Source organism: Dromaius novaehollandiae, chromosome 5, assembly GCF_036370855.1.
Source record: "Dromaius novaehollandiae isolate bDroNov1 chromosome 5, bDroNov1.hap1, whole genome shotgun sequence".
Lineage (NCBI taxonomy): Eukaryota > Metazoa > Chordata > Aves > Casuariiformes > Dromaiidae > Dromaius > Dromaius novaehollandiae.
Window position 1 is genome coordinate 70,460,951 of NC_088102.1, and position 20,892 is coordinate 70,481,842.

At 61.6% G+C, this 20,892-nt stretch overlaps 2 protein-coding genes across 2 annotated transcripts; one reads left to right on the plus strand and one right to left on the minus strand.

Moving 5' to 3' along the window:
• Window positions 1-355: 355 nt before the first annotated feature.
• NLRP6 (NLR family pyrin domain containing 6) lies at window positions 356-8,943 on the minus strand. Its single transcript, XM_064513443.1, has 10 exons — window positions 8,643-8,943; window positions 8,391-8,429; window positions 6,390-8,103; window positions 5,675-5,764; window positions 5,242-5,415; window positions 3,630-3,959; window positions 3,374-3,544; window positions 2,643-2,813; window positions 1,804-1,974; window positions 356-1,043 (listed from the first exon to the last, which is right to left on the minus strand). Exons 1-10 carry the CDS (start codon window positions 8,941-8,943, stop codon window positions 953-955), a joined length of 3,252 nt encoding a protein of 1,083 aa, XP_064369513.1. The 3' UTR covers window positions 356-952.
• Window positions 8,944-19,294: 10,351 nt separating this feature from the next.
• LRRC55 (leucine rich repeat containing 55) lies at window positions 19,295-20,324 on the plus strand. Its single transcript, XM_064513263.1, has 2 exons — window positions 19,295-19,917; window positions 20,017-20,324. The coding sequence occupies exons 1-2, from the start codon at window positions 19,311-19,313 to the stop codon at window positions 20,250-20,252; spliced, it is 843 nt and encodes a 280-aa protein (XP_064369333.1). The 5' UTR covers window positions 19,295-19,310; the 3' UTR covers window positions 20,253-20,324.
• Window positions 20,325-20,892: the final 568 nt, after the last annotated feature.

A 20,892-nucleotide genomic window follows, 5' to 3' on the forward strand; every position in this document is an offset into this window, starting at 1 on the left:
GGGACCAGAGTGTAGTGCCAGGTGTGACTCCAGCAGACGTGGGGATCTGGAGCTCAAGATTTGGGCCAAGAGTCAGAATTGGTTCATGGGGGAAAAAAACCCATCCTTTCCCATGGTAAAAGTAGGAAAAAACGGGCTGGAACCCAGAATAACAGGGAATTTTAAGCAGATTTGTGCTTTGTTAATTCAATGCATCGCTCCATATGTTTGCTACTTGTAGCGGAAGAGAAACTGGATGCATGGACCATTCCCCGGGTACCATCCCTGTGGGTTGCCTTGGCACTGGGGCCTGGGAGGGTCCTGGGGCATTGCCCCTGGCTGCAGGAAGGAATGGAAATGTCGCAGTGTGTAGGGATTCCTGGGACAGGATCTTTATTTGTCATTGGCGTAACCAGCACAGTCATTCTCTACAATAAATATACGGGCAAAACAGAAATGGAAAGACCTTCTTGGGAATTATGGAATCAGACAGAAATACAGAAACCTTCATCAATATGCAAGTCACAGTGAATACACCATGGGAAGTGAAGAAAAATCTCTTTATCTAAGGCTTGTTCATGCCGTTTTGGGGCACTCTCAACAGTAAGGGACCAAAAATGGAAGTTTCACACACTCGTCCGTTGCCTCATCCCAGTTCCCTACAGCCTTACGCTAGTTCCCTCAGCTCTCTGTTACCTTCCTGCCTGCACAGGAGCTTGGAGGAGGTGCTGTCTGCACCTGTAATGCATGAGCCACTCTCAGCTCCAACTGGTAATTCCTCCGTGGGAGGATCAGCCCCGAGGCCGTGCAGCCAGACCCTGGCCCTACATGTTGAGAAGTGCTTTTGGCATTAAAAGCCCCTGTCGTAAGTAGAGGGAGCGTCTCCCGGACTCCTGATCCCCTCTTAACCCATGTGCAAGTGCAGCTGGTGAGCCACTGGGCCAGGGCCGCTCGCTGAAGGCAGTTCTGCTCATCACGTGTATCCTATATTTAGATGGGGCTTTATTTCCATCAGAGCAGCCAAATTCTGCAGCGTTTCTTCACTTAATCCAGATTGGTCCAACCTTTGAAGAGGAGAAGGAAAGAGGAGTGGTTACATCTACCCACCCTATTGCCAGTTAGCCACAGTACTGCACAGCCAGAAACAAAAAAGGACCAAAAAAGCAGCCAGCATTGTTTTCTGCTGTTTTCTGTCCTAGCCAGCTCCTTCTGCTTCAGCAAGCGCAGAGCGCGGGGGAAACTGAGGTGGGGGCTCGGCTGGGGAACCGCAGCTCGGCCACGGCACGACGCAGCCCGGACCCCGCTGAGGCTGCCGAGCCCGGTCTCAGCAGGCTCCGGGACGTCCTGCTGCTCCTGGTGCCGGCACGGCCATCCCCTGCCCGTGCAGCGCTGGGAAACAACCATCTCTGCCGGCATCAGGGCAGATAAAACACATCCAGCCGTCTTCCTTGCCTTAGCGGTTTCTCCCAAAACATTACCAACCGCTTCAGAGAGGAGGCAGATATAATCATGCTGCTTCCAGCAATGAGCAGCTGGTGGATCTGAGGGGGGGAATAACGGCCGGCGCCGGCTCCAGCTGCCAGGGCAATGCTCTCCAGCTCGAACCGCTCGGCACCCGAGGTGGCTTTGACCCCTGGTCCCAAGGCTGCAGAAAGGGGTGCGTGGAGCAGTAATGGCTTTGCAGGAAACACTTTTCTGCCTGCTAGGGCAGGCCGGGAGCACCCAGAAGTGCTCGCATGGGGGGCTGGAGGCCCACGTCGCGCTTGGCTTGTCCCTGTCCCTGCAGGGAACCATCCCGCAGCCCCAGAGCCAAAGGCCCCTTACCACAGTGTCTTCAGGAGGCAGGCGGGATGCCTGAGCCCCTCGTAGAGCAGCCGCGCGCTGCTGTCCCCCAGGTTGTTCTCGCTCAGGTCCAGGTTCTCCAGGCTCTGGCTGGCGCTGAGCACGGCGGCGAGGTCTGCGCAGCAGCCCTCCGTGAGCTGGCACTGCCACAGGCTGCCGGAGAGACGTTGGAGGAATGGAACAGGGGGTCTCCTAGCTGCGCTGGCGTGTGTGGTCCTTCACAGCCGGAAACCTCACTCTCGCTGCCTGTGCATCCACCCCGGGACCACCTGGAGGTTCCCGGTCACCTTCTGCTCCTCCATGTGCCTGGAAGAAGCTCGCAGGGGAGCTTGCCCCAAAGCCTTGCTCCAGGCTGGATATCACCTCCGCGGGATGGGGAACATCTCTCCAGATGGGCATGAGCAGAATTTGGCCTTCCCTTGACTGGGCTGCCCTGTGATCATTTCTGAGAGCCATGAAATACTATCAGGGTGGTCTTTGTGGGGAAAATGCCTGGGCACATGCACCTGAAAATTTTGGTTGATGCCGTATCCAGCTGTAGTTGGGGTGCTGAGCCTAGGAGCGCGTTAAATCCTAGCTGTCTCTTCTGAGTGCTAGCCAGTAAATAATTTCTTTCTATTTTTAAGCTGCGAACACCCTGCTTTCGGAGGCTCTCGGTGCCCACCTGAAGATGCCCAAACTGCCCCCGGGGAGGAACAGTGACCGGCTGGAGGGAGACCCGTCGGGGGAAGCGCAGTGAGTAGCGCCTGGTCCTTGCAGAGAGCATCTTCCCAGCCCCAGGGGCTCACTGCAGCCGGGGAGCAGCCGGGAGAGCCCCTCACCTCAGTATCCGCACGCGGCAGGCACTGTCCCGCAGGCCCTCGCACAGCCGCCGCATGCCTCCGTCGCCCAGCTCGTTGTCCCCCAGGTGCAGCTCCGTCAGGCTCCGGTTCGTGCGGAGAACCGAGGCGAGGGCCTCGCAGCTCGCCTCCGTCAGGCAGCACTGCCACAGCCTGCCCGGGGAGGCGGGGACACACGGAGAAAAACCACAGGCGGTGTTGGCACAGCCGCTCCGGCAACCCCCGGTGCCGGCTGCCCGCACGGCAGTACCCACAGCCGCCGTCCGCGCTCACTGCCCGAGCCCTGGGAAACGCTGCTGACCCCACGCTCTTGCTGTGCGACCCGCTGCGGCCCTTTCCCCCGCCTGCGTGCGCCGGGCCGCTGAGCTGGGGCTCACGATTAGCTCACGAGACCGAAAGAGCACAGGAAGGGATAAAACCTGGCTGGGAAAACCAGCGCTGGTGGAGCTGGTGAGAGACAGCATCTCGGCAGGTGAACCTTTCCCGTGCTGATAGATACCCGCCTGGCCAGCAGAGACTGTCTGGGTGTCTTAAAAGGGTGGTGAGCATCCCACTATATGCCCAGGAGTGCATTAAATCCTCGCCATCTCCTCTGAGTGCTAGACAGTAATTGCTTTATATTTTTAACTTGGAGACACGCTGCCTGCAGAGGTTCTTGGTGCCCCTCCGACAGTGCCCACGGCCCTCGGGGAGCAGCCGGCGGAGCCCCTCACCTCAGCTCCTGCACGCGGCAGGCGCCGTCCCGCAGGCTCTCGCACAGCCGCCGCACGCCTCCGTCGCCCAGCTCGTTGTTCCCCAGGTGCAGCTCCGTCACGCTCGGGTTCGCGCGGAGCGCCGTGGCGAGGGCCCCGCAGCCCACCTCCGTCAGGCAGCACCGCCACAGCCTGCGCGGGGTGGGGGGCACGCGGTCAGCGCGATGCCTACGCGAGTCTTTCCCTCCCGGCAGCTCATCTCCCAAAGCCTCCGATTGCTTTGTGACCCCGAAGCTCGCGCTGACTCCTCGGTGCAGCGAAGGTAGGCAGGACACGCCGTGGCGCGCTCAGCCGGGCGCGCCAAGGGATGACGATTCCCAGATCGGCGCCCGGCCGCGTTGCCCCCATCATCCCTCGCGAGCCCGGCGCCCCGTACCAGAGCTTCTGCACCCCGCAGCTGGGTTGCGCTAGGCCCCTGCACAGCTCCTGCACCCCGTCGTCGGTCAGGGGGTTGTCGCTGAGGTCCAGGTCGGCCAGGCTCGGCGTGGCGCCCAGCACGACGGCGAGGTGCTTGCAGCTGGCGGCCGTGAGGTTGCAGCAGCCCAACCTGCGGGAGAGAGGAGCGGTGGGGCTGCCCGGCCGTGCGGAGACTCTCGCGGGCACCCTGCCACCGAGCCTTTCCGCCTCCCGGCCCCACCGGCGTCGGTCCTCCGCATGGCAGGTCCGAGCACGCGGCTTAGGAACAGGCAGTTAACCATTTGCTGTTGAATTTCCTTATTCCAAAGGCCCCAGGGCCAACGATGCTGAGGACACCTCAAACTCCCTCCAAATGAAAATGCAATGCAAATCTCCAGGCTACAAGTGACAAAATGCCGGCGTGCAGCCTCGAGGCAATACCCAGCAGCAGTCGCATTATGCTGCAGTGCAGGCACGGAAGGAGATAAGGCAACCAAAGCATATCCGTTCAGCCCTGGGGTAAAAGTCTGAGGACAAACCGTCTTGCCGGAATGGACAGGATTCATCCACCGCACTGCTGAAGGCTCAAAGAGGTTGCCTCCAAGCTAGTTGTCTAGCCTAAATCGATACTGAAAGAAAAAGACGGACACCACTACGGGCCGGTTCATCCTTTCCCCAAGGAGCCTGGTGGTCCATGGGACGGATCCCCCCCTGCAGGTATATGTTTCTCGACGGTGCGTGGCCTGCCCTGCCTGGACTCACTGGGGCCTGAAAACACCTGCGGCTGCAGGGCAAGAGCCTGCGACAAAGTGCCTGGAGGGGCCAGAGATGCCAAAGCCCTAACAAGCAGACAGCGGAGACAGTCATGAAAACCTCTCCTATAACTCTTCTGTCTGACCTAGGCACTTAGCATGGGTTTTATCTCCTCTTTTCCTACTGGCACCCCGTTTCTTTATGTTTCAAAACGGTTGATGACATGCGTTTATGCACTGCACAGAAAATGTCTGGGCAGATGAATCTGAAACCCTGGGCCAACCTCGGCGTCGCCTTGTAGGAGACACATTTAAAAAATGTGGAAGCAAATTATATTAACGGGAAATGCAATAATAAGGGGCAGGACCCTTTGGGAAATAGGTCTGTCTTGTCTCAAGCTGTCTTCAGCAAAGGCAGCACGAGTGACTGGCTCTTTCTCATTTCTTTTTCTTTCTTTTCTTCTCCCTATTCCTGGCTCGTAAGGAGAAGAGAGGAATGGTCCTGCCGCCTCTCCGTTAATGCGCAGACCCTCCCTGCTCTGCCACGGGGCAGACTGGGCTCGGGGCGAGTGGTGACCCGGAGCTGGACAGTCGTGTCCACCCCAGCCTCGGCCCCAGCCCCGAATCCCGTCGCCGGCAGGGCAGCCGGGGAGGTGCGCGGAGGAGCGCGGCATCCCTTACCGCAGCGTCTGCACCTGGCAGGCGGCGTGGTTCAGGCCCTCGCACAGCAGCTTCACGCCTGCATCCCTCAGCTCTTCGTTCCCGCCCAGGTCCAGCACCGTCAGGGTGCTTTTCGCTCTGAGGACAGAGGCGAGAGCCCCGCAGCAGGCGCCTGTGAGTTGACAGCGGTCAAACCTGCGAAAAGAGAGGCGGAGAGGAGCCGCAGGGCTCAGCGCAGCTCCCCAGACCCGTGGAAACACCGGCTGTCCCCTCTCCGAGACGGCCACCACCGACAACGTCCAGGAACCGGGTTGCTCTCCGAGGATGGCCCCCGGGAAGCGCGAGAGCAGCCCGTCCCACCGTGACATGCGCAGTGGGGAGCCCTGGCCAGCTGGCATCAGCAACCGGCCCCCAACAACTCTGCTAAGATGTCGCTCTCGCCCCGTGCTATTACCTTAGCCTCTTTAATTTACAGCCTGAGTTTTCCAAGGCTTGACAAAGCGAGTGGATGGGCGAATCCTTCCCCTCCTCCTGCTGGTTTTCCCTAAAAACCAAGAAGAAATGCTTTGAATGTTGCGCCTTGGCTGCTGATTGCATTTCGAGTTCACAGCTGTAAAAGTAGCCCCTTGCGCCCGTGGCGAGGCCCTGCAGTTGGCTTCTGGCCAAGTCGTGGCCAGCTGGGTCGGCAACGTCTCTCGGCCAGGTCCCACGCAGAGGGAGATGGGGTGCCCGCGCCGCCCCCCGCGCGCTGCGGCTCTCCCTTCCCTGCCTCAAGCGCTACCCAGTGCCGGGAGGAAAAGGAGCAGGCAGCACCGAGCAGAGTGAGCTCCTCCCGCGAACTGCCACGGGAAGGAGGTTGGCACCAAGAAACCAAAAATCGCGGCGGGTTTCGTTGCCTTGCTGGGCACAGAGAGGCCAGGGTTTGTGCTGCTTGCGGGAAGACTGCCTGTCCCGGGCAATCGCTGCAGCTAGGCAGAGCCTCCATCCTTGCAAGGGTCCAAAGCGGTCAAAGGTAGCCCCCGGCAGCTCCCACCCGGGGCACTGCGTGGCAGGAGGGCAGCCTTGCTTTGGGAGGCCTCATCCAGCCATTCCTGAATTGTCAAAGCTGCTTCAGCTCCAAGGGAATTTGCCAGTTTGAGACTCCGGGTCTCACATACTGATATACTCACTTTGCCGGCTGCTGGCCTGTGTCATCCTCGGGGTTGTCCCATATAAAGGAGCAATGTCCCAGATGGAGTGACTCCAGTCTGGTGAAGTTTTTCATACTGAACGAAAGGACAATTTGATCAAATTGGTTAAGATTGACCCCTTGGAGATGCATTCCTGTGAACTGATCCAAAGCAGTTGTCACAAAACGTTCGTCTTGGATTTCATATAAACAGTGACAGACCTCCAACTCCTGAATCACTGTGGTCTCCTCTGTAAGAACAGCTAACTTGGTTTCTTGGCTTTTCAGAAGCCACACAAGTAATTCTTGTGTAATCTTTGGTGAAATTTTACACCCGGTTTTCTTCTCCAGAGCCTTTCTTTGTTCCTCATTTGAGAGACCAAACAGGAACCGCACAGTTAATGTGAAGTAATTCCTCGAGTTGCTGTAGTTCTCTAGCAACTTGTTCACATCCCTCGTAAGATCAGCTGGAAGCGTCTCTGTTTCTCCTTCATCTTCGCGTAGATAAAAGAGAGCCGCAAAAAATTCCTGGAAGCTGAGGTGGATGAAGCTGTAGGTGCTGACACAGTCGATGTCTTGCTGGAAGACGCGCTCATTGAGGAGGAGCGGGAGGACCTCTCTCTGGTCCAGCGCGTACTTCTGCACCTCCTCCTCCTCAAACAGGACTTTTTGCTTCCAAACCCCTTCAGCGGCCAGGCAGCTAAGTTTCCACAGCACCACGGGCATGCCCTGCTTCGACTTGCTGCTCAGCGAATCCAGCAGCGCGGAGAGATAGAGGGTGTAGATTCCCGTCGTGGTCTTCACGTTTCGCGCGAGAGCCTGCTTTTTGCTGAGCTGCTGCTTCATGACGGTACAGATGATCCAGCACATGATGGGCACGAGGCACATGGTGAAGACAATTTCGTTCCCTTGGACAAACGGAAAGTCTGCGGCCTCCTGCTTCGTGTTTTTGAAAAAGTTGCGGAAATACTTCTTCCTCTCTGCCACGGAAAAGCCGAGGATTTCCGCGTAGCGCTCGCACTCCAGGCAGTTGCTCAGTTTCTGCAGTGCAGCCGGCCGCGTGGTGATGAGCAGGGAGGACTTGTGGAGAACCATTTTCCGAAACAGGCTGCTCAGGGTGATTTCCGTCGGCCTCTTCTCCGAGGGCTGGGAGCACAGCTCGTCTGGGGGCAGATCGAAGGAAAAGCGCAGCTCGTCGAAGCCGTCGATCACGAACAGGAGCTTCTCTGGGCTCTTCAGTATCTCGTTGACTTGTTGGGGAGAGGCACCGGGACAGCATCTGGAGACCAGGTCAGCCACGCTCACCTCCCTGGTGAGAAGGTTGCCTTCCCGGCAGTGTATGTAGAAAACATAGTCAAACTTCTTAAACACCTTGCCTGATGCCCAGTCCAACATGATTTTCCTGGCAGCCATCGTCTTCCCGATGCCTGCAGCTCCGAGGAGCACCACGACCTTGGGGACCCACCCGTCTGGGCCAGGCTCAAAAAGGTCCCTTAAGGCGACAGAGGAGTTGGCTTGCTCCTTCATGATCTCCACGTGCCTCCGCCCTGTCGCCTTGATCTCGTGTTCGCACTGCTCTTCGTCCCGGTGTTTATTGACGATCACCAGCTCTGAGTACCTTTCGTTCAGGGACACGCTGCCACCGATAAGGGCATTTCGGTCCTTTATTCTGCTGTAAGCGTTGCGGATCTCCGTTTTGTAATCCTCCCTGTAATCTGAAATGGTGACAGGCCACATCAGAACTGCAGGAAACCTTTCACGTGATGTCTGTCAATCTTCTGATGGAACCACCATAACCGAAAAACGCAGGTTTCGCGCAGCCTGCAGCCTGTACAGCTCCTCTCACGGGGCCCCCCCGGCCGCTCAGGAGAGCTGACCACCACCTCCTCGAGGTGATGCTTGGGCAAGGGGCCTGCGGGCAGCCCCCTCGGCGGCAGCACTCGCTTTGGTCCCCGACACCCCCAGCCTCGGCACCCCGCGCGCCTGCCCCGACCGTGTCTACCTGGTGCCGACGACCTCGGTAGCGGAGCGGGCCCCAGGGCTGGAAGAGAAATTGCATGGAGCCGTTACGGGTGGCAGCGAAGACCCTGCCGGGCTCCTCCAAACCGCCGGGCACGGCAGGGAAGGACGACGTCCCTGCAGAGCCCGGGCTGCCCTGCTCCTCGCAGTCCCCTCGACTGCCTTTCAGCCCCCTTCCCCAGGCAGGTTTCCCCCTCCAGGCGCCCAAACCTCGGGGACCGCTCGGCTTTCCCACCTTTCCCTCTGCCTTCCCTGAGCCTGGCCACAACGCTGTGGAGGTGGATCTGCTCCAGCGCAGTCACGGCGACATCCAGGGCTGCGTCTTTGCCGTAATAGGACACCATGAGGTTTTTCGTGTCGATCCTGTCAGCATGCTCCAGCTTCCCCCAGGGAATGTGGCACTGGCCCGGGAGGTCTCCATGCGCCAGCTTATCCCGAAAGCTTTTAAAATCCGCCTGCGAGAGCTCTTCCAGGGCCTGGAGCAGCTGCTCCCCGGGGGAAGGCACCTGTGCCTGGGGAAGGAGGGTGGAGGCCATGGCCTTGGCCGCGGTGGTGCGCGGAGAGATGCTGCCAGCCCTGCTGCTCCGGTGCTGCCGTCGCGGCCAGGGCTCTCCCGCCACCCTCCCGGCCCTGGGAGGGGGCCCGGCGCCTCCGGAGAGCGTGGGGGTGCCCAGAAGTGCCCGTCGGGCGGAAAGGAGCAGCAAGCACCCAGGGTGGTGCCTGGAAGGCAGCCTCTGCGGCCACGGGAGCCCCTGCGGCCCCGCTCTCCAGGCCTGCCCCCACCCAGGCTCTCACGGCCCTGTGCAGCCCCCAGGCACGTCCCCAGCAGGAAAGCGGTGGCCCCACGAGGACAGCCAGGACCCCACCAGGAGAGCCATGTCCCCACCAGGAGAGCAGTGTGCCATGAGGAGAGCCATGTCACCACCAGGAAAGGCACATCCCCAGCAGGACAGCCATGTCCCTACCAAGACAGCCGTGTCCCCACTAGATGAGCAATGTCCCCACCAGGAAAGCAGCGTCCCACCAGGAGAGCCGTGTCCCCACCAGGACAGCCGTGACCCCACCAAGAGAGCCATGTCCCCACCAGGAAGGCAGCATCCCCCCAGGAGAGCCATGTCCCCACCAAGACAGCCATGACCCCACCAGGAAAGCAACGTCCCACCAGGAGAGGCATGACCCCACCAGGAAAGCTTCATCCCCACCAGGAGAGCCGTGTCCTCAGCAGGAAAGCTGCATCCCGAGCAGGACAGCCATGTCCCCACCAAGAAAGCTGCATCCCGAGCAGGACAGCCATGTCCCCACCAGCAAAGGCACATCCCCAGCAGGACAGCCATGTCCCTAACAAGACTGCTGTGTCCCCGCTAGATGAGCAGTGTCCCCACCAGGAAAGCAGCATCCCACCAGGAGAGCCATGTCCGCACCAGGAGAGCCGTGTCCCCGCCGGGAGCACAGCTGGGCAGCTGCCCTGCTCGGAGCACGGCTTCGACGGCCCCTGCGACTCACCATGCGGTGCCGGGGGCTGCCGAAGGCTTTCGTGGCGAAGGAGCACCAAGTCTGCTGAGCTGCACAAGCACTCCGGTTTCCCGCACGGGCAGGCTTTCGCTTTCAGAACGGGGCTCTGTTCCCCTCCCTCTCACGGTGGTGTTACTCTTCCTCTCTGCACCTTTTCTGAGTCTCTTTTTCTCCCTTTTCTCCCTTTTGTGGCTGCCTCTTTCCCTCTCGGGTCACAGCTTGCAGCTGGAGGCGCAGAGCCCTGCGAGTGGGCTGAGGCCGGCGAGCCCAGAAGCCCCTCGCGGTGTCCGGCTGTTGCAGGGTCGGGGGGTTCTGGTGTTATTACCTCTGGGTTTGTTGCCAAGGGGGTTGTTGAAGATGGCTACACAGTGTGGTCCCAGCAAGCCAATCTCAGCGCACATTGGTTATTGCCCAAGTCCCAGTTTCTCACTGCTCCAAAGGTTTCTCATCAGAGGTTCTCCTAACCCCCAGCCCTTGGGAGATGTCCCAGCTCACGGGGAGCTTCGCCGCCACGCAGGGGAGCTCCGTGGGCTCTGGGCTGCAGCGCTACGCACGGGCACGCTGTTTCGCTCGTGGTCGTGCAGTATTTGGTGTGTGCTTTGGCTTTGTAAGGTTGTGAGGAACGTAGACCCTCCGCGTTGCTCGCTCTTCACCACCAGCCTGTCAGTCTCGCAGCCCAGCAGACCTTCTTATTGCTAAGGTGACATTTATCCGATGAGAATTTGCCTTTTCCCTTGCCATCACTGCCTTCTCCTTTCCTCTTTTTCTTGTGGCGCGTTTCCCCCCCTCCAGGCACCCAGGCTCTCACGGCCCTGTGCAGCCCCCAGGCACGTCCCCAGCAGGAAAGCAGCAGCCCCACCAGGACAGCCAGGACCCCACCAGGAGAACTGTGTCTCCACCAGGGAAGCAACATCCCCACCAGGAAAGCAGCATCCCTACCAGGACAGCCATGACCCCACCAGGACAGCCGCATCCCCACCAGGACAGCCATGACCCCACCAGGAAAGGTGCATCCCCACCAAGAGAGTTGTGTACCCACGAGGAAAGTTGCATCCCCACCAGGAGAGCCATGTCCCCACCAGGACAGTTGCATCCCCAGCAGGACAGCCATGTCCCTACCAAGACAGCCTTGTCCCCGCTAGATGAGCAATGTCCCCACCAGGAAAGCAGCATCCCACCAGGAGAGCCATGTCCGCACCAGGAGAGCCGTGTCCCCGCCAGGAGAACCCTGTCCCCGCTGGGCAGCTGCCCTGCTCGGAGCACGGCTGCGTCGGCCCCTGCGACTCACCATGCGGTGCCGGGGGCTGCCGAAGGCTTTCGTGGCGAAGGAGCACCAAGTCTGCTGAGCTGCACAAGCACTCCGGTTTCCCGCACGGGCAGGCTTTCGCTTTCAGAACGGGGCTCTGTTCCCCTCCCTCTCACGGTGGTGTTACTCTTCCTCTCTGCACCTTTTCTGAGTCTCTTTTTCTCCCTTTTCTCCCTTTTGTGGCTGCCTCTTTCCCTCTCGGGTCGCAGCTTGCAGCTGGAGGCGCAGAGCCCTGCAAGTGGGCTGAGGCCGGCGAGCCCAGAAGCCCCTCGCGGTGTCCGGCTGTTGCAGGGTCGGGGGGTTCTGGTGTTATTACCTCCGGGTTTGTTGCCAAGGGGGTTGTTGAAGATGGCTACACAGTGTGGTCCCAGCAAGCCAATCTCAGCGCACACTGGGGGCTAAGGAGCCCTACAAGGCTGCTGGGAGCTCTGTCAAGAGAGAGGAGCAGGTTGAGGAAGGGGCTGGGCTGAAGAACCGCCTGGGAGACTCCATGCAGCCTGCAGTCCCCTCCGAGCTATTTGCACGCTGCCCACAGCAAAAGGGAGCTGCAGGCAAATGCTGTTTTATCAATGCGGGGGTCCGTTTGCACGATTGCCCTTCCTGTGAATTTCCGGCTCATCGGCAGAAAGTTGTGTCTGTGGTTTGGCAGGTGCTGCTCGCGCCGGGGCGGGGGAAGCGGTTGGGGCCCTCGCCAGCAGGCTGAGATGAAAGCGGGTCGTTACCGGCTGTGACACCAGCTCTCGGCCCCTGTTGCTGCCAGGCTCCTTCCTCCAGCAGCCAGCGCATCCCTGTCCCAGGGCATCCTGTCCCAGAGCATCCCTGTCCCAGGGCATCCTGTCCCAGGGCATCCCTGTCCCAGGGCATCCCTGTCCCAGAGCATCCCTGTCCCAGAGCATCCTGTTCCAGGGCATCCCTGTCCCAGGGCATCCCTGTCCTAGAGCATCCCTGTCCCACAGCATCCAGCTCCCGGAGCATCCCTGTCCCAGTGCATCCCTGTCCTAGAGCATCTGGGTCCCAGTGCATCCCTGTCCCAGCGCATCCCTGTCGCGGTGTCCCTGTCTCCCGGTATTCCCCTGCCGCAAAAGCCTGCCGGAGGTGAAGCCTCTTGCATGTTCGGCGCTGGGAGCTGGAGGAGGACGCGGGATGTTTCAGGGTCCTCCAGCTCTTCCCCTTGCCCTCAAGCACCGCATTTCCCCAGCTGCTTCGGGACGCTTTGCGGTGGTGGTGCCAGCCTGTAACGAGGGTCGCAGGAAGCCCTGCCGTAGCCGAAACGGTGGGAGCACCCTGAGGGCCACGACGGCCCCGGGCAGCCCCAGCTGCACCCCCACCACGGCCCCAGAGCCCCGGTTAAGCTCAGCCTGGACCTTGGCCCCTCTCTCCTGCACAGACCCCAGAGCCGGCTCCTCGCTCGCCGTGCCTGGGGCTGGCGGTGGACCCGTCCCGTTCCCCCTTTGCTCTCCCTGTCCGGATGAGCTTCTGCCTCGGCTCAGGATGAGGTGTGAGCATCCCATGGCCTGGAGCTGCTGCGTTGCTGCCCCGGCAGCGAGTTGGTGGGAGAAAACAGAGCAAGTGCCCCCAAAACTGCCGGAGGGCACAAACGCACCCACCCCGTGCAAGCAAACAGCTTCCCCAAACCTTTCCTTTTTTTTTTCCTTAAAACCCAAGCAACAAATCTCCCTGGGGGAAAAAAAATATATAGAAACTGTGAAGCGTTCCTGCTTAATTTTCTCAACTCTTCCAGATTAAAAAAAACGGGGGAGAAAGGATGCTTTTATTAGGCTTTATTTTATCTAAGTGCAGCCTAAGGCTTCAGCAAATTTAGCTCCTCCTGCTAAGCAAGGTTTACAGAAGTGGGGCTAAGCGGCTACCTCTAGACAGTTTCAGTTCGCTATTCTTTAACAGTTTCCCCCTTTTGTTTTTATTAAGCGTCCCTGCTAATACTTTAAACAGAGTTCTCAAAGGTTTTGAAGACGTAGTATCACTTTCCATCATCTTATGTACAATGTGATCGTAAGTAACAGGCATAACACAGTTAAACTTAACACAGCTGCCATTGAGTTGAACACGCGACCCCAAATCCCGGTTGCAGTTGGTGACCACCCTAGAAGAGTTTCCCAGCCACGATGTTCTCCGTCCCTCTTTGCCCTTTCCAAGACGTGGTGCGTCTCCTCCGCATCATGATGAACGGTGATGAGAGGTTTTTGTCCATTTTTTTCGGGTGCGTTCTGGCAGTCGACACAGATCCTCACGTTGTAGTAGTTTACTTATTCCAGGCGCCCAAAGCCAGGGGCCGCTCGGCTTTCCCACCTTTCCCTCTGCCTTCCCTGAGCCTGGCCGCAACGTCGCGGAGGTGGATCTGCTCCAGCACAGTCACAGCGATGTCCAGGGCAGCGTCTTTGCCATAATAGGACACCATGAAGTTGGTCGTGTCGATCCTGTCGGCGCTCTCCAGCTTCCCCCAGGGAATGCGGCACTGGCCCGGGAGGTCTCCATGCGCCAGCTTATCCCGAAAGCTTTTAAAATCCGCCTGCGAGAGCTCTTCCAGGGCCTGGAGCAGCTGCTCCCTGGCGATGCCCTGGGGGCTGCCTTCCTCGGGGCCCAGCACCTGTGCCTGGGGAAGGAGGGTGGAGGCCGTGGCCTTGGCCGCGGTGGTGCGCGGAGAGATGCTGCCAGCCCTGCTGCTCCGGTGCTGCCGTCGCGGCCAGGGCTCTCCCGCCACCCTCCCGGCCCTGGGAGGGGGCCCGGCGCCTCCGGAGAGCGTGGGGGTGCCCAGAAGTGCCCGTCGGGCGGAAAGGAGCAGCAAGCACCCAGGGTGGTGCCTGGAAGGCAGCCTCTGCGGCCACGGGAGCCCCTGCGGCCCCGCTCTCCAGGCCTGCCCCCACCCAGGCTCTCACGGCCCTGTGCAGCCCCCAGGCACGTCCCCAGCAGGAAAGCAGCATCCCTACCAGGACAGCCAGGACCACACCAGGAAAGCAGTGTCTCACCAAGAGAGTTATCAGTGTCTCACCAGGAGAGCCATGTCCCCACCAGGAGAGCTGCATCCTTACCAGGAGAGTTGCGTGCCCACCAGGAAAGTTGCATCCCCACCAGGAGAGCCATGTCCCCACCAGGAAAGGCACATCCCCAGCAGGACAGCCATGTCCCCACTAGATGAGCAATGTCCCCACCAGGAAAGCAGCATCCCACCAGGAGAGCCATGTCTGCACCAGGAGAGCCATGTCCTCAGCAGGAAAGCTTCATCCCCACCAGGAGAGCCATGTCCCCACCAAGAGAGCCATGTCCCCACCAGGAAAGCTGCATCCTTACCAGGAGAGTTGTGTGCCCACCAGGAAAGCTTCATCCCCACCAGAAGAGGCATGTCCCCACCAGGAGAGCAGTGTCCCATGAGGAGAGCCATGTCCCCACCAGGAAAGCACTGTCCCACCAGGAAAGCCGTGTCCCCACCAGGAGAGCCATGTCCCCACCAGGAAAGGCACATCCCCAGCAGGACAGCCACATCCCTACCAAGACAGCCTTGTCCCCGCTAGATGAGCAATGTCCCCACCAGGAAAGCAGCATCCCACCAGGAGAGCCATGTCCCCACCAGGAGAACCCTGTCCCCGCTGGGCAGCTGCCCTGCTCGGAGCACGGCTGCGTCGGCCCCTGCGACTCACCATGCGGTGCCGGGGGCTGCCGAAGGCTTTCGTGGCGAAGGAGCACCAAGTCTGCTGAGCTGCACAAGCGCTCCGGTTTCCCGCACGGGCAGGCTTTCGCTTTCAGAACGGGGCTCTGTTCCCCTCCCTCTCAGGGTGGTGTTACTCTTCCTCTCTGCACCTTTTCTGAGTCTCTTTTTCTCCCTTTTCTCCCTTTTGTGGCTGCCTCTTTCCCTCTCGGGTCGCAGCTTGCAGCTGGAGGCGCAGAGCCCTGCGAGTGGGCTGAGGCCGGCGAGCCCAGAAGCCCCTCGCGGTGTCCGGCTGTTGCAGGGTCGGGGGGTTCTGGTGTTATTACCTCTGGGTTTGTTGCCAAGGGGGTTGTTGAAGATGGCTACACAGTGTGGTCCCAGCAAGCCAATCTCAGCGCACACTGGGGGCTAAGGAGCCCTACAAGGCTGCTGGGAGCTCTGTCAAGAGAGAGGAGCAGGTTGAGGAAGGGGCTGGGCTGAAGAACCGCCTGGGAGACTCCATGCAGCCTGCAGTCCCCTCCGAGCTATTTGCACGCTGCCGACAGCAAAAGGGAGCTGCGGGCAAACGCCATTTTATCAACGCAGGGGTCTGTTTGCACGGCGGTGTCGAAGATGCAAAAATGGCCCCAGAGCGGCTCTGTGGGAAATGCAGAAGGTGCAGGGTGTGAAAAGGAAGCGAGGCCGCCGGCGCCTCCCCCAGAGCTCTGGTCTTTGTGCAAAGGCTCCTTATTTTAACGACATTTGGAGATAAAATCTTGTTTGTAGGAGCAAGGCCGTGCCCCTTGCCACGCGAAGACAAGTCCGACACGAGCGAAAGCTGCTTATCCGATTACAAAGCGTTTAAAAGGGTAAAACCCTACCTTGGCATGAGTGCGCTATGTTCAAATCCGAAAGCAGATTTGGCTTTTGGTTTTCTGCCACCAGCTCATAATTACAAAGAGTGGCAGCCAAACGAAAAATGTATTTTGTATGGAAAGAAACCCAAAACAAAGTCAAACAAAGCCCATCGTAAGCATTGCTGACAGGATCCTCGCGAGCGCCGATTTCCCTGAGTTTCACCGGTCTTGCAGTGCTGGCGACCAGGTTGCTGCAAGTTCGTTAATGGTAGCAGAGAAATAACTTCAGTCCCGGGGCCGGCGGCACCGACCTGCCGCCTGAATGGGAGCCCTGCCGGGTTCACGGCCCCGATGCGTCCTCTGAGGTTGTTTCGTAGCTTTTGCCGATTGCCCTTCCTGTGAATTTCCGGCTCATCGGCAGAAAGTTGTGTCTGTGGTTTGGCAGGTGCTGCTCGCGCCGGGGCGGGGGAAGCGGTTGGGGCCCTCGCCAGCAGGCTGAGATGAAAGCGGGTCGTTACCGGCTGTGACACCAGCTCTCGGCCCCTGTTGCTGCCAGGCTCCTTCCTCCAGCAGCCAGCGCATCCCTGTCCCGGGGCATCCCTGTCCCAGGGCATCCCTGTCCCAGAGCATCCCTGTCCCAGAGCATCCTTGTCCCAGAGCATCCCTGTCCCAGAGCATCCAGGTCCCAGAGCATCCGTGTCCTAGAGCATCCAGGTCCCAGAGCATCCCTGTCCCAGAGCATCCTTGTCCCAGCACATCCCTGTCCCAGAGCATCCCTGTCGTAGAGCATCCTTGTCCCAGCGCATCCCTGTCCCAGAGCATCCCTGTCCTAGAGCATCCCTGTCCCAGTACATCCTGTTCCAGAGCATCCAGGTCCCAGTGCATCCCTGTCCCAGCGTATTCTTGTCCCAGATTCTTGTCCCAGTGCATCCCTTCCCAGAGCATCCAGGTCCCAGAGCGTCCTTGTCCCACAGCATCCCTCTCCCAGAGAATCCTTGTCCCAGCACATCCTTGTCCCAGAGCATCTTGGTCCCAGCGCATCCCTGTCTCCCAGTATTCCCCAGGGAATACCCCTGCCGCAAAAGCCTGCCGGAGGTGAAGCCTCTTGCATGTTCGGCGCTGGGAGCTGGAGGAGGACGCGGGATGTTTCAGGGCCCTCCAGCTCTTCCCCTTGCCCTCAAGCACCGCATTTCCCCAGCTGCTTCGGGACGCTTTGCGGTGGTGGTGCCAGCCTGTAACGAGGGTCGCAGGAAGCCCTGCCGTAGCCGAAACGGTGGGAGCTCCCTGAGGGCCACGACGGCCCCGGGCAGCCCCAGCTGCACCCCCACCACGGCCCCGGAGCCCCGGTTAAGCTCAGCCTGGACCTTGGCCCCTCTCTCCTGCACAGACCCCAGAGCTGGCTCCTCGCTCGCCGTGCCTGGGGCTGGCGGTGGACCCGTCCCGTTCCCCCTTTGCTCTCCCTGTCCGGATGAGCTTCTGCCTCGGCTCAGGATGAGGTGTGAGCATCCCATGGCCTGGAGCTGCTGCGTTGCTGCCCCGGCAGCGAGTTGGTGGGAGAAAACAGAGCAAGTGCCCCCAAAACTGCCGGAGGGCAGGGGAGCCCGGCGCAAGCTCCTTGGCGGGGCAAGGATGCTTTTCCACACTTTCCCATACCGTGAAGCAAGCGCGAGGCTGCTGTGGGGCGTCTATACCGTTTGACGGCGAAAAGCTTGTGCCATTTTATTGCATAAAAGAAGAGGCCGTGGATCAGCTACCGAAGGCAATCAAATAAAGCCAGGAAGCCACCGGGGAAGCTGTCAGGGATTCCCACCTGCCTCGGACGGGGGATATAAATGCTCCGAAGGAAAATGCAAAGGAAATCTTTGAGCCCCCCCAGCATTTGAGGCTCCTTTGCTCCAAGTGCTCCCCAGCAGCAAGAAAACAACCCCCAAACTGGGGAGGCAGAGCCGTCAGGAGCGAGGGCGAGAGTTTCAGCGGATCAGGATGCTGCTGCGGTACCAGCCATTGCAAAGCCGCAGCCGAGCTGATGCCTTCAGCGTCGGCATTGCATCACGCTGCTGCTCGTCTCTCGCCTCGGCTCTTTGTTCCTCTCCCTCCCTGGCTCTGTCTGGCTCCCGAAATCGCACGGTCGCTCGCGCCGCGATGCGAAAACGTGGCTTAATGCATCCCCCCCTCCCGCGGCGGGTAGCGAAACCAGCAGCATAATAACCCCGGCAAATTTCCCCCCCCCTCACCGCTCCGCTTCGGAGGAGGAGGGAGACGGCGGCTGTAACCGCAGGCTTGGCAGAGAGCAGATTTCGGCTCGTTTCGTGCTGTCCGTCTGCCCGTGGGACCGATCCCCGCCGGACCGACCCCACTGCCCCCCATTCCCGTGGGGGAAAGGAGGGTTTGGCGGGGACGGGAGCTGCTCCGTTTGGCCCAAAGGGCCATTAAAACCAGGCCCCGGTCTGGTTTATCTGCCAGCACAGATGCAGCCCGAAATGCTGGGAGCGGGGGGGGGTGGAAATCTCCGTGCCGATAGAGGCTGTGGAGCCCATTTGCAGCCAGGCTCGAGCCATCTCTCTAATTACATCTGTCTGCGCCGCATGTGGCTCCTGGGACGTCTGCATGGATCCGTCTCCCGGAGTTTCCCCGGAAGCCCGGCGGGACCTGGGGCTGACGGCAGCGGGCAGAGCCAGGCGGGAACGGGGGGGCTGGCGCCAACGGGGATGGAAATGGGGTCTGCGGGGCCAGCTTGCGGGGGGGGGGGGGGGACACACACACGGCAGCAGCAGGGGAAAAATGGGATGGAAAAGCGATGCGGGAGCGTGGCCGGGTGCAGCCCGGCGGGGCGTTTCCGTGCCCTCGGCCGGCCCCGGCGCCGCGGCTGGGCGCTCCGGCGCGCATCCCGCTCTCCTGTTGCTCAGGGATGTGGAGGCAGTTGCTAAGAGACAACGGAAAACGTCAGTATCTGGCCCTCCAGGAAAAAAAAAAAAAAAAAAAAAAAAGGGAAAAAAAAAAAAAGAAAGGAGCCAGGGAGAGAGAGAAAGAGAGACACACGGGAGGAGGAGGAGGAGGGAAGGAAGGAAGGGAGGCAGGAGGTGGGCAGAAGCCCCGCTCCGCTCGCCAGGCTCGCCAGCAGCCTTCGCCGCCGCTTGCCGGCCCCCGGGGCCCCGTGAGTACGCTGCCGGCCCGGCAGCCCGCGGCGACGGCGGCGGTGGCGGGGGGGCGGCGGTGGCGGCGGCGCGGCGGAGGGCCTCGCGGGGGGCCGGCGGCGGGCGCCCGGGCGAGATGGCGGGGGCAGGATGGAGCCCGGCTTCTCTGTGTCCCGCAGGCGGCCGCCGAGCAGCCCCAGCGGACGGCGTCGGGCCCCGGCATGTCGCCGCCGTAGCCGGCGGCGCGGCCTCGGGCCTGGCGGGCCCGGCGGGGCAGGCCGCGGCCCGGCGGCGCCCCTTCCTCGGGCCCCGGCATGGCGGCCGCCGGCCCGGGCGCCGCGGGCGAGGGGCGCCGGCGCTGAGGCCCGGCGGCCCGGCGGCATGGCGGGGGCCGGGCGCTGAGCGGGGCCCCCTCGGCGGCGGCGGCGGCGGCGGCGGCGGCGGCGGCGGCGCCATGCTGCTGAGCCCCTTGCTGGTGGCGGCGGCGGCCTTGGCGGGGGCCGGGGCGAGCTGCCCGGCGCTCTGCACCTGCCGGGCCCAGGCGGTGGACTGCAGCGGGCAGCGGCTCTTCTCGGTGCCGCCCGAGCTGCCGCTGGACACGGGCAACCTCAGCCTGGCGCACAACCGCATCGCCCGCATCCCGCCGGGCTACCTGGCCTGCTACGGCGAGCTGCGGGTGCTCGACCTGCGCAACAACTCGCTGGCCGAGCTGCCCGCCGGCCTCTTCCTCGCCGCCACCCGCCTGGCCCACCTCGACCTCAGCTACAACAACTTCAGCCACGTGGCGGCCGACATGTTCCTGGAGGCCCGCGGCCTGGTGCGCCTCGACCTCAGCCACAACCCGGGCCTCCGCAAGGTGCACCCCCAGGCTTTCCGGGGGCTGGCGCAGCTGCGGGACCTCGACCTCAGCTACGGCGCCCTGGGCGCCCTCAGCCTGGAGGCCCTGGAGGGGCTGCCGGGCCTGGTGGCCCTGCACATCGGCGGCAACCCCTGGGTGTGCGGCTGCACCATGGAGCCCTTCCTCAAGTGGCTGAGGAGCCGCGTCCAGCGCTGCAGCTCGGGTAGGCGCCGGCGGGGCGGCCGGGGCGGGTGGGGTGGGCTGCAACGCGGGGCGGCACCGCCGACGCCGCTCCCCCCCCCCCCCCTCCCCGCCGCCGCAGATTCGCAGCTGGCCGAGTGCCGGGCTCCCCCCGAGGTGGAGGGCGCCCCGCTGTTCTCCTTGACGGAGGAGAGCTTCAAGGCCTGCCACCTCACCCTGACGCTGGACGACTACCTCTTCATCGCCTTCGTGGGCTTCGTGGTCTCCATCGCCTCCGTGGCCACCAACTTCTTGCTGGGCATCACGGCCAACTGCTGCCACCGCTGGAGCAAAGCCAGCGAGGACGAGGAGATCTAGGTACCGCCGCCGCCCGGCCCCGGCCCTCATGCCGCCCTCCTCCTCCCTCCTCCCCTCCTCTTCCTCCCCCCCCCCCGCAAAAAAAGCCAAGCCCGGGGCGGCCGGGCAAAGCTGCCACAAAGCCCAGCTTTGCCCCAAAAGCGGTGCCAGCGGGGGGGGGGGGCCGGGCCGTGGGGCGCCCTGGCGAGTGGCCCCCCCCCGGCGGCACCGAAGCCTCCCAAACCATGGCCCGGTGGGGGGGGTGGGGGACTTGCAGCCGCCTTTCCCCTGCGCCTTTTTTTCCCTCGGGAAGTTTGGCCTAGGTGTAGGAGCGGAGCAGGCGCCGGATGCCGCCGGGAGGCCTGGGGAGCGCGGAGGAGCCCGGCGGCCGGAACTGGAAAGCCAGGAGGCGAAAGAAACTCAAAAAAAACCCAAAAAAGGGGAAAAAAAAGCAAAGAAAAACGAAGCAAAGCAAAGCACCGCTCCGCCCTCCCGGGACAGCCGCCTTTCCCGCGTTTGCCGGTCCCTGCAGCTGCTCCGGCAGCCGGCGCGCGCCGGGCTAATCAACCAGGAGCCTTTAATTGCCGGCTCGGTCCGTCCCGCTCCTTCCCCGGCCCCGGGCCCCGCCGGCCTCCCCCCATTTCGGGGAGCACTGGGGTGT